The sequence below is a fragment of the Dinoponera quadriceps genome, unplaced genomic scaffold (assembly GCF_001313825.1).
Source record: "Dinoponera quadriceps isolate SergipeBrazil2010 unplaced genomic scaffold, ASM131382v1 scaffold367, whole genome shotgun sequence".
Classification (NCBI taxonomy): Eukaryota; Metazoa; Arthropoda; class Insecta; order Hymenoptera; family Formicidae; genus Dinoponera; species Dinoponera quadriceps.
Genome location: NW_014554712.1, coordinates 2197231 through 2210424, shown reverse-complemented (window position 1 = coordinate 2210424; position 13194 = coordinate 2197231). Strand labels below are relative to the sequence as shown.

The window sequence follows — 13194 nt, the reverse complement described above, 5'->3', positions numbered from 1 at the left end:
ACGAATTTATCCCACGAGGAGCGAGCCATCTCGGCCGTTCCTCGACGCGCGTCTCAAACTGTATACGAATTTAAATTCGAGAGTTGAAATTCAACGTCGCGTAATCGGCGTGATCGAGCGTGGAGGAGGACGCTCGCGCAGGAACAGCGATTCCGCGCAGTGCTAAGGAATACGGAGACGAAAGAGGTTTATTCTAAACTACGCGTATTCCTTTGTTCGTCGTCGAGATGTAAGTTCGTTTTAAGGGGATATTAAGATATCAGCGATACCGTGTCGTAGCGAGCAATCGCGCGTAAAACACTCAATGAGAAGTCAATCTTTACCATTTAAATCGCGATTCGACATATCTCGTAAGGTAAGAAAAAACGACGACGACGACTAGTCGTAGAGAGCATGCGAGCGTCGCAAAAAATTCCGATTGTTTCGAGAGGTCCGTACTCTCTCTCTTGGTCGAATATGTTAATTTTCTTATATAGTCTATGCGTAGCATATGTGTAAGTGTCTCTAATAAGTTGAAACTCGTAGCGTTAATTAAAAAAAAAAGAGACGCACATGTCGGAGTTTCAAAGGAAAAAGGAGGAAAAGGGAAGGGGAGAACGGAAAGAAAAAAAAAAAAAGAGGAGAAAGAGGTCACGCTATTATTGAATTCAGGGGGAGAGGAGAATTTGCGAAAAAAGAAAGAAGACTGCTCTCGTCGACGGGAAACATTATCCACTTTGACATTAGAGACATTAGAGAGCGTACAATGAGAACCATATCACACTACGACTCTCTTCTAGCGTATTGATATACGATATTCGTTTAAATTCAGACACGAGAATCGTGGCATCGCTTTTCGTTTCGTGATAATATCATTCGGTGCTCGTCGATTCTCTCGTCGTTGTGCACGAATCCCGATATATAAACTCGATGATATCGGTCTCACGACCCGGCGAGAATACGAGATTAGAAGACGATGTTGGTGTGTCTGTCACAACTGTCATTCGAAGTTTCTAAGTGTCGCTGCGAAATGTATCTCAGGATGTTCTGCTCGTTTTTATCGGCTATGGGTTTCGTCACACACATCCCCCACACGTTAATCTTAATGGCTTCGATAGCGCTACATTTATTAACGATTGGGTAAAAGGAGCATCTAAATAATCACGAAGTATATTATATATTATGATTATGTGAATTATTGAACATTGTATCAAATTTTATATTCACTTCTTGTGGTTGACAATAAACTGGTTTTATAAAAAAAAAGAAAGAAAAAAGACAAGGAGAGGTAATAAAAAAAAACCACCTGTATACATTTGTTATGACGAGCGGAAGCGGCAGAGAACGTCTGATGATACGAACGACGCTCGTGTCAGTCGTAGGCGCATGAATTTACATAACATAGATTAGAAATTCGTATTTCACTTCGGATATCCCCAGGGATCTTTCTTTTGGTCCATCAAGACGAGGGAAGACTCGCAGATCTTCTTGAACACTTCGCGTAATCTGCCCTTGGAAAACATCTACGAAGGTACGAAGGTAATCATTGAGTTAGTACACACAATTCGTTACACGCAACATACACATATGAGAAGACAAATGTTCTTATTTAAATAAGGCTTACGTACTTTATACAGTTGATGTTGCTCGGACGCGAGTATGTCGGCCAGCTGAATGCAATTGGCGTGTTCATTCATCTCGGACATAACGGAATGTAGCAAAAGCGTAATCTTAGGAATACAAAGTTCGCGCAGCTTCTCCAACTGATGGTCCCTGAGCTCGTCCTCGGACGTGCACGGCTCGTCGTTGCTGCCCTTCGAGTCCACGAGCCAGCCGCCGTCGGGGAATAACAGGACGTTAAATAACAATTGTTTCACAGCCTGAAACAGAAGGCGGTTTTACACCCTTGCTTACGTCTCACTAGTAACTCTGTGGCTAACTTCCACCGAACTCTGATCAATTTGATTGAAATCGTCGATTTAAATAACGATGTGATCAAAGTCCCGAAATTTGAGAAGTAGGAGACATTACGAGAAGTCACGTTGACGGCGAGAATGTGGTATACTTCTCGCGTACCTTCGTGTGATGTTGCATCGTACACTTCCATCTTTCCAGCTCCATGTTATACTGTGTCTTTCTGTGGTCGTACGCGACCTTCTCCGTGAACGTGGCATATACCGGTAATTCCTCCAAGGGCATGGGTTTGCCATGATGGTAATGCGAAAACCACTCCCCGAAGCCCTCCTGCGCGTCGAGGTACGTTTTGTAACAGAGGTACTCTCTTATGGAGGAGGCCGCTTTTCTCGACAAATTATTCGTCATTGTGGCATTCATGAGTGTGCACTCCATGCTCGGATATTCCGCTACGACTGATTCGATTGAATCTGACGGGATCTATGAAGTATAAACAAATATATTGTATTTGTCATTCAACTGCGTATTAACCCTTTGCGGTCCGCAGATTTCGATGGGAGTACCAGCAGGTCCGAGTAAATTTAGCGTTTCGCAGTTACTTTTCCGCTAGCCTTGTTCGCCGTGCCGCCCGCCAGGCGATCATGAATGACATCATGCCGCCAGGCTGGCTTCTACGGACTTCTACGACTTGCGAATGCCGCCACTGTGGCGGTATGGACTGCAAAGGGTTAAAACGAAAAGAGCCATTCGTCTGTCGAGTTATGTAAGAGTTATATAAGAAGAAGCGAATTATAATATTATTGCGATAGCTGTAATGATTGATCGTTCCGGTCAGCACCTTGTTAAACGCTTTCCGTGCCGCGTCGATCTTCTCTTTGGTCAGGAAGTACCTGATGAGCGCGTTCGTCTGCCACAGAGCTTCCTCCCGTTGATTTTGGTAGAAGATCAGCCAGTCCAGCGCGTTGATCTTTTCCATGTCGATGTCAGTGACGGTTCCCTTCAGGTCCGTCGGGTCAGATTCCAAGTTTTTTTTACGTAAGTTCTCCACTACTAATTTCGTGATCGCTTCCACATTCAAGTTCGCGTCCTCCGCCGCGCGTAGACATTTCTTGCGCTCTTCGTGCTCCTTGACGCGCTCCAAGTAAGAGGCGTAGTTGGTTATCTGATCCTCTTGCGGCAATGTCGCTGTGTAAAATGCAATTAGAGTCGGATCGCCCATCTCGATGAGAACACGCACGTACGCCAATAATACTTTGTTCTCGATTTTGTCCTTCGTACTTCTTCCGATCTGTCGGAAGAACAATATCAGGTGCGCCAGAAATCGGAGAAACTGCGAGTCGCAGAGGCCGATATCTATCATACTTTCGATCTCTTCCATCAACTTGGATGTTTGATCCAGTATTAGGTATTTTTGAATCAGATGATCGGGTTTGTTAGATTGCGCGCGTATCACGGGATTCTTCGATGCGTGCAATTCCTTAAATACATCTTCCAACGCGATCTCGTTCTTCCAGTATTCCTCCGGCATGCTCGTGTAAATTCTCGCCATCGTTGCTCTCATTTCCGACTCGACTTTGATGTCCAGGAGAGTCTTCACATACGCCCATAACGCGTCTTGCCAAGATGAAGCTATCTGCAGCAGTAGTTGAACATTGCCGCACAGGCTCGCGTATATGGCACGATAGAATACACCTGTTTAATAAAAAAATATACCTAGATATGCTTCATGTGTTACGTTCATACAAACAAGCATGATATTTATAAGTTACCTGTAATGTATGTCATAAGGGAAGGAAAGATATTGATAATACATTTTGGGATTTTCTCTGCGGACTTTCGAAATGATAACCCTGATGGAAATATTTCGCTGAAATTCTTTCTCTCTCTCTCTCTCAGTTGATTCTATTTCACTATCATTCAGCCAATTTACGCACAATTTTAAGTTAAACTCAGTGAATTTTAATAGTATAACTTCAACTTTCCTTATATTCAAGCAAAATTTTCAGCATAATATTTCCAGGGAGGCTCGATATTCGTCAAAAATGTCTTTACCTACACGCTTATCCTGAGACATATCCCAGGCACACAATTTCCAAATACTCCTATTAGGATTCCCCTCAATAGGTAATTTTATGTCCGTCACTGGAACGTTATAATTGGGATCGTGATTAGGAATCCACCCTAACAAACACGCAGCTCTCCAAGGTTGGCCACAGTGCATAGCTAATGCTTGTGCTTTTTGAAGACGTCCACAGCGCACCTGTGACACAAATTTTGTCCAAAATATCATGTGATTTTAATATTAAATTTCGTTGGGTTTTTTTTTTTAACAAAAGTCACAACAAACATACTTCTATGAACATTCTCTTCTCAAGTCTGGCGTCATCCTCTCTGTCCAGATCATGCAACGGTTTACCTTCCCGTATAGGCGCGTCAGGATCAAGGGATGATACCACTGGTCTGGATGACTCAAACGTGATTCTTAAATTTGGATTGTGCAACAGATGAACCGTATTTTCCCAAGCTATTGTCTTATCGGTGAAAAGTTCTATGGAAGGATATCTATCTGCTTGATCCAAGGCATTTTTCTCCAACCAGTCAATAATCAACTGATATTCTCTGATGTAGCTCTCGGATTGGTAGAAATGTTCTACAACGTCTTTCTCGGAAATATAATTACTGTTTACATGTTCGCAATGTTCCATTCGAGCAGACAGACCAGCACTGGTTATACGATTCTGGTAGAGACAATATATCAATCTCCAGGTGTTTCTCTCACTTTCTAATGATGTTTCCTCCTCTGTTATTTCGGTATTCTCAATTTTAGACTGCATACCTACGAAAGATGAGATGTGATGTTTCAATGAACTTTGATATATTTACATATCACCATTAACACATACATTGCTTATTATAATAATATGACAAAAACAAGATAATATATGAGACAATACCTCTTATTATATCTAATGTATCAGTACAATTCTGTATAAAATCCGCAATGGTATCGAAGACCTGCGCTTCAGAGAAGTGTGCCTGCATACTTTGTAAAAAATCATAATAGAGCTTGATTTTGGCTTCTCGCCACGGTTCATTCGCCTTCAAAATCATTCCAGTTGCTGTGCTGTCTTCCATCATTTCCCTGATAGTGATATCATTGTTAAACCTCAGAAAAGATTTCTGAAGGCTTTGCGAACCCAACAACCGAATAGATTGATCGAAGTTGTCTTTGGTGTCGTTTAATATCTCCATTTTTATATGTCACAATACACTGCCGATATTCAATAGAAATTTTTTAATTAGCTTGTAGAAGATGAAAATTTTGCACGAAGAGGTTATTCTGTAACAAACAAACACGCCAGCGCGCGCGTTTTTCTGTTACGATATAGTCTCTCTCTCTCTTTCTTCTCTCTCTTTCTCTCTCTCAGCTCCGACGTACAAAGTGTTTTAAGGCTTAAAGCTTAATTCTCATTGTTGACCCCGTTATATTACAGCCAGTAATACTTTTCTGTAAAGGTTGCATGTCTTTCTTACATTGTTTATGCTTAAACAAATATTAACCACAAAGAATTTTTCATATTTCTAGTATATATTGTTAAACACTGTTACATTAAACAAACACATGTTAGATTTCATTTTTTCGCAACGTTTACTTCTTATTTGTGTTACTTAAATACAATATTTGTAACAAAATAGTAAGTTTATTATAGTTCAAATATGAGCAGCAGTTGACAAAAATGGCCTACTCAATCAAAATGCGCTCTTATGGTCAGATTCTTATTCTAGGGTCTTTAGTATAGTCTGCAGTGGGCACTAGATGTTCATCAGAAGTAAGAATAAGAAATTGGCCAATCATATTCGAACGTAAAGAGGATAATCGACTGTGATTGGTTAATTTTTTACATTTACTTCTTATAAATATAAACCTACTCCTACCCATTGCAGACCTACTGCCCATTTGACTGCCCACAACCACGTTTTTATTCGTCTGGTAGCACGTGGTACCTCAGTAGCAACTAAACCATTAATAAGTTAACTTAGAGCAAAGTAACCTTAGAGCAATCGGCTGAATCGTTTTATTTGCATCATAATTTGATTCAATGGATAATAGCGAGGTAAGAATTATTGATAGCTAATAAATTTAACGGTAAAACTACTGTTTAGGGAAGACACTTTTAATGATTTTATCTTTCATTTATATTATAGAAATAATATATACAGGGAGTCCCGTAAATTGAGAGAGGTACTATGGACTGTATCTCCACGTGGTATATCCGAAGTAATGTTAAAACAGCCCCTTTATTTGACTTTAATTGTAAAACTTATATACTAACCATTCCTTTTTTAATTTTGACAACAAATTCGAAACAAAGCAATTTCAAGTTACAATATAAAAATGACGATAGTTCGAAAATAACGCATATCCGGATCTTCGGTATTCCGCCTTTACATTAGAGAAAAGATATAACGATAACAAACGGAGTATCTCAACACGTCTCGATCAGCTGCATTGTATGATTGCGCAGTAGTATTTTTTTATAATATTTCTTTTCCAGTCAAATTTAGTAATAATTCGAAATTCATTAGATACATTCTGATGAAATTTTTCGTATAACTCACTAATCGAAACTGAAACTTCAAGTCAGCCAATAAATTGGGACCATTTTTAATTACGTACAATTTCGTTAACCACCGACGTCGTGTTCCTTTTTTTAAGTAGTAACAAATATAAATGTATGCCGCCGCTGTTATTTGCACAACAGATGGCGTATGTCACCCGTTTTTCAACAGGAAAGTTAGGACTCTGTATTATCATCAACATTTTGTATATTCGCCTGTGCACGTGGTGGCTGTAGTTAGGGAGTAGTAGAAAGTTAGGGCTCTGTATTATCATCAACATTCTGTATATTCGCCTGTGCACGTGGTGGCTCGGTAAAAATTAGACCATTAATAAATGATATAGGACAATCAGTCAAATTGTTTTATTTGTCATAATTTTTTATCATAAATTTTTATCATAATTTTATTTAATGAATAATGATAGCGAAATAAGAAACAAGAAGTTTGTACAAAAAACTAGCACAAAACCTAAAATTGGAACATAAGACTTCTTAAATACATCTCATATTCTGGTTTTAGGTTGTGTCTGATCTTTATCGCTTAAACTCGTATAACAAAGAAAGAAACTTACGATGATGTGTATGAATGATACGGATACGCCATGATGACACGAGAAGCAAATTTAAGGTTCTGGAATAATTATAGCCGCGGCTAATTTAAATTCGTGACGTCATAGGTGAGAAATGACACGTTGAGAAATATTGCGTGCCATTTGCAAATAAAAAGATATTTGGATAAAACAATACTTGTGAAAATGGACGGAAACACTCTTTTTTCCTCCCTTGACAGTCAATAAATAGCCGTAAAAGATATGTAAAATAGGACCCTATTCATGCAGTTTTACAGCTATTTAAAGGAACGGAAAATATGCTCCTGCATATAAAATTCCAAGTTAATCTTGATTTTCGTCCATTTTTGGGTTTTTCCCTCCCCTCAAACGGAAGTTTTACCAAAATAACTATTTCGAGAACTAGTATATAAATTAATAATTATTGTGTATTTATTAGCAACAGGGATCATCTCCGCGCTCGGACCCTCTAATCTCAAATTCTCACATCGCAACTACCATAGGACTATCAATAATTCGATTCTTCATGAACAAATTCTTGGAAATATATAAGAAAAACATGCTCACTGTAGAAATGAAAATTGTATTGTATAATTTGAATTTCTCAATCATGGAATTACCTGATGATATAAAGGAAGTTTTAAATAAGATGGTTCCTGTTACGGAAGCTGAGCGATATCTCGAACTCGACGAAATAACCACGCGACATATAGCTACAAGAGGTTTGACTGGAACGGAAAGAAGACAATTATCACAAGAGTGGCTTCTATCACAAGAGAGTTCTTCTTGTGTATCACGGACGCACAAGAAGAACTTATATACAAATTTGTATAGATTGCAGAAGAAATTAGGTTATACACAGGGCCCAATTGATTTCCTTCACGACCACGTTGTCGTAAGCACATATAATGATGAAAAATATTATTACATGGTAACATTATCTGCAATGTTCAGTGAATATCAAGATATTACAAAGCAATCGGAATCTGATTTAAGTCATAAGAAGATTGTCGATTTTTGTAACTCTCAAATAGAGAAACGCCGCCTGTATCGTACAATTTTGGATGACTTGGCTAATGCTAAGAAGTGGTTTATCCCGGATCACGATTTACCGTCTAACTTAGCGTGGCTTGAACCAATGGAGAAAATTGTAGAAGAAGAGAGTGTAAAAATGTTTGAGAATTATTGTAAACATTATAGTCGACATTTAGCTTACAAATAAATTATACTCAAAACATTATATTTAAAAATAATTTAAGCTCTAAGCCTTAAGGAATTGACCAATCACAGTCAAATATGAGAAGAATCATCGACTGTGATTGATCAATTTCTTAAGGCTGAGCTTAAATTTTCATTGTAGACACCCCTTTAGGCTAAACTTGTCACTTTTGTGCAAAAGTAAGGCTGTATTACATACTTCGAATGAAGAGCATTGGGTGTGCTGATTGGCTGTTGGGTAGAGAATTTCAAGGATCCCTAAATTTTTCTCTAGATACACTAGAAATTCCCTATCTGACCGCCAATCGGTACATCCGTCGATCGTGCTTTCGGTTACTGAAGTCACTAAAGAGTGATGTTTCCAAATACAGCCTGGGTATTTAAGAACAGCTGGTGTTCAGTAGTGTGCACATAGTGTGGATTTTTGAACGCAACTCGGGATGCAGCCATTTAAAACGAGGAACCCTTAACTAGATGATGGTGATGGAAACGAGCTTTAAGGTTGTCCCAACCCATAATTGAGAAACAGAAAGAACCGTCAACGGTGTAACGGGAATGACGATAAACAGTCGGTCGAATATTATTATTTTCATTTCAATTTGATACAATGGATAACAATAGCGAGGTAAGAATTATGGATTAAGAATAATGATTTCGTATGATAATGTGTTAATTTATAATTATATATTTATTAGCAACAGGGATTGTCGCATAGCGACTCTGTTTCCGAAGCCTCAAATCATAACGCGGATGCCGTGGAAATGCGATACTTACTGAGAGGTATTCTGGAGACGAATCAAGAAAATATCGCACTGACCAAAGAGATCACAAATATATTGTCCAAATTGAATCTCGAAGTTAAAACACTACCCAGTGATGTAAAGGAAGGTCTAGATAAAGTGGCTTCCATCATGAGGGCTGAGAAGATTTCTGAGTTCGATGAAACAGCCATTTGTGTAGCTAGAGAACGTAGGATTGCAGAAGAGAAAGCACGACAACGAGAAGAGAGGAATTTGTTGCAGAAGTACAATAAATTACACAGAAGTTATGCGAGATTGCTGAAGAAATTGGACCATCTGGAGGACTCAATTCATTCCCTTGAAAATACAACTACTGCTTGTAAGGACGATTTATACTGCGATATGATGTTCTTATCTGCCAAGTTGAAGGAGTATCAGGAGACTGAGGAGAAATTAGAGTCTGATTTAAGTGATATGGAGGTCGAGGAACTTTATCCTGAAAAAATAAAGGAAAAATACAAATTATATTTGGAATTGTTGGGTAATCTGGCTGATGTTAAGCAATTTTTTGATCCGTATCGTGATTTACCGCCTAACTTATCAGCGGCTAAACTAATGCTGGAAAACAAAAGAAAAGAGTTTGAGGAGCTGGAACATCAGATTTTGGAGAGGATGAATGGTTGAGTTTAGATTTTAGTTGTATTTTAAATATGATAGTGAAAGTGTTTTTTTTATTTTTTCAAGTACGACCAACTTTTTTGTTAATAATTTGAGTTACAAATAAAACATATTTAAGAAAAAAACTACATATATATGCTGCCCACAAAATTATATTTATAATATTAATGAAAATGCAGACTTGTGCTGCACTTCAAATATGTCTAAATACCGCGAGTGTACTGAAGTGCAACACAAATCCGTATTTTCATTTATTATAAATTTTCGGTCTTTATTGTTACATCTTTGAATTCAAATCAATTAAGTTTGACGAATTACTCAATTGTTGTGTAACCGTTGTGTTCGCTGACGCGATCAATATTGACGAATTATTCAACAATTGTGTTTTCCGAACGCAACTTTAGTTGAGTCTCGAACCCTTTAAACGCAACTGGTTTCTCGGCGACGGCGACAGATGACGCCAAGTAGTCCGTTGCCGGGTGGATTATTGTTCCAAAGCGTAGTTCCAAAATGTCCGCTACGAGTCGTCACCGTTTTTATATGTGAAATCGAGGTCGTGTTAGAACAACCTAATTACAGGTTAAGATATTTTTCTGCTTTCCATTAATATGAATTGACGGCAGATAAAAAAACCTCTTCGGTAACAAAATTTCAGAAGCGAATCCAAAGGACTGTTATATTCAAATAACACGATTCAACTACGGGTGGAACGAACGTTTATTCTTCAGTGGCTCAGTGACAAGGAAGAAGAAGAAGGTCTTCGTAAACTGTAAGTTATATATATCTCGCTACGTATAGATGTCTTATGTTCCGATTTTGGACATTGTGTTGTTTGGGACGTCCCTTGGAAGTGCTATACGGGGTCTGTCTGTTTCCTTCGCGAAAAAAAGAAACATCGGAACATCTCGGCCCACTTCGTCCATCTTCGTCCTGCGCGTGTTCTCTTGTAATATTCCAAGACCGCCTGCTATATTTGTATTCATCATCCAAGAAAATGTAATAATCGCGGACAAATATTCCGCGCGGTGGTTTTCAGCCGTTTCGTATACAGTATATGCGTATGTGTGTGTGCGCGCCTTCGTCTCCGTCGACGAGAGATCAGCCCGACCCTGATTCGTCCGTCTGAAAACCTCGCTCTTTTACGCAATTTTAGCGTTTATTAAAGTTTGCTCGCAAATGAAACGAAACCCATATAACCTACCTAATTTAGCGAGTAGCATTTTCGAGTGGGTGCCACTTCAGGAGAGGAGGAGGAGGAGTAGAAAGAGAAGGAGGAAGAGGAGGTGGTGGAGGAGTAGAGGAGCGAGAGAGAGAGAGAGAGAGGCCGGGTTCTATTGACAGCGGTTATTGCCTCTAACTGCGTACTTCCACCTAATATGCCCGCTCAGGGATTCGTATGCAGGGCCGCTCGAACGAAAACTGCGAAACACATCCGCGAATCTTTAATTCCACCCCCTTCCGTAATCCGTCCATCTCCCGGCAGTCACTTTCGCGCGCGCGCGCGCGCGAACACGCGCACACACGTACGCACGCATATCGCACGTACGACAGAGCACGTACTTTCGTTTGATCTGACGAGAAGTCAGAAAAATGCCGCGCTCTCTTTCTCTCTTAATTAAAGTGCGAGTCGCTCCTTTGTGCTTATCGATCGTGTTAAATTTATCGTCTCGGTTGCTCGTTCGTGTCGCGATCGTACGGATACAATGCCATGACGAGAAATTCCGCTTCGCTGACCGATTCCTCCCCCNCTCCCCGGTAAACTTGGAGCTTGATACACGCGTGTAATTAACAAGTGTATACTTTGACGGTTTGCCGGAGTGGGCGGGTATTCGCAATCGCTCTTCGTGCGTAAACGTTATACATCGAATAGAGTAAATCATGTAATGCGGCGCGCTAGCGAGCGAGCGAGCGAGTGAACCATTTATTAAAGATTTAAACATGCGAGATAAATTCGAGATGAAAATTTCGAAAAGGGGAGAAATTGTCGGGGCGCGACCGAATTGTTTTATGATGCGTTATCGCGCTGCGTCGCACTGAAGTAATTCCCGCCTTTCGCTCTTTTTTTTTCCCCGGGCGATGCGGCGATTTATGTATTAAATCATCTCGTAAAAAGAAAGAGAGAGAGGGAGCGAGGAAGAGAGACGATCAAAAATTTTGCATTATTCCGAAATAATTGCGGACGCGCCGACGAACGAACGGACAAACGGACCAGTCGGGACTTTTTTATTATTCTCACTGATCCGCGGGCAACGATCATTTAACGCGGCGAATCGTCACGCGGGCGGATCGTATCGCGATGTATCATCGCAATTGAAGTCTCTTCCGGCGCGACTGGGTTTATCCTTTTTTCATTGCCCCGCGATACCTCGATGTGTGTACGTGTGTATCGTTTTCTCTCTCTCTCTCTCTCTGTCTCTGTCGCTCGCGAACGGATACCGGGGCGAATGACGGCCCTGCCTGCATTTGAAACTCTGTTAACTCTCCGAATATTAGCTCGTCGAGCGAGATTAACCTCATTGTGCCCCGTTGAAAATGATGACATCACTATTAAACTCCCGTCGGCTTACGGAAATTGATTAAACTATCAAATTAGCTCTACTAATATCAACACATCAACGCCGCGAGGCCGGGGGTTTCTGGCTTCGAGGTTCGAGCCCCCTTCCCCCCTCCCTCCGACCCCGCCGATTTGACATGAATTCGCCGGTCCGCACGATCGTTCGACGTGTATTCATCCGTCGCGACTATATATTTCCAAAGAGGTCCACGTCACGAGGTGCCGCGCGTCGGTGCGCTAATACAGCGGCTGTCACTTCCGTGCCTTTTAATTTTCGCGCTGACCGGCGCTGAGAGCGCGAATCCATCCGACGACCCGATTGATTCCGCTGTCGCGCGCCGGCTTGCTCCGCTTCTTTTCTTTCGCGACGCCGTCGTCCGGTGTAATCGAGTTATTACGGGCATTACCGAGAAGCACGAAGCTTGTTGGCGGCGGTGAATCTGCAAATTCTCACTTCTCAGTGTCCGGTCGAGATGCCAAATGTCAACACGATCAAAACAGTGGGGACGCGATCGAAAACTCCACACATACACACATACATACGCACACGCATACCATTGATTACACCCTGCTTGAAAGAAAGGAATTCTACCTCGCGAGGGAAATTCGCTAGACGCGTATCCGGACGATTGTCGCGAACGCGACGTTGTTGTCATCCAGAATTCTGTACGTGTGTTCTTCGGACACTGGGGACTTCGCTCGGTAGAGGAACGAAGGGAAAAAAAGGAAAAGCGGAAGAAATGCATCGGAACGTTCAATGCGGGGTGGCAACCGCGTGACGTAAGAATTCGAATGCATCGGTGCCTCCCTTGTCAGTCGCCCACCCCTTTCCATTCGGCGTTCAGGAACTACAGAGCGTTAGATGTACTGTCAAGGGAAGTGTGAACAATTTCGTGCATTGTCGGGACTATAATATGGATGGC

At 40.8% G+C, this 13194-nt stretch overlaps 2 protein-coding genes across 2 annotated transcripts; one reads left to right on the top strand and one right to left on the bottom strand.

Annotated features, from left to right (window-relative positions):
- Positions 1-430: 430 nt before the first annotated feature.
- LOC106741113 (nuclear pore complex protein Nup107) lies at positions 431-5270 on the bottom strand. The gene is made up of 7 exons (XM_014612781.1): positions 4848-5270; positions 4245-4729; positions 3946-4153; positions 2732-3585; positions 2056-2373; positions 1608-1859; positions 431-1502 (listed from the first exon to the last, which is right to left on the bottom strand). Exons 1-7 carry the CDS (start codon positions 5143-5145, stop codon positions 1401-1403), a joined length of 2517 nt encoding a protein of 838 aa, XP_014468267.1. The 5' UTR covers positions 5146-5270; the 3' UTR covers positions 431-1400.
- Positions 5271-8789: 3519 nt separating this feature from the next.
- Positions 8790-9805, top strand: LOC106741012 (AUGMIN subunit 1-like). The gene is made up of 2 exons (XM_014612569.1): positions 8790-8924; positions 8995-9805. Exons 1-2 carry the CDS (start codon positions 8907-8909, stop codon positions 9721-9723), a joined length of 747 nt encoding a protein of 248 aa, XP_014468055.1. The 5' UTR covers positions 8790-8906; the 3' UTR covers positions 9724-9805.
- The last annotated feature ends 3389 nt before the right edge of the window (positions 9806-13194 follow it).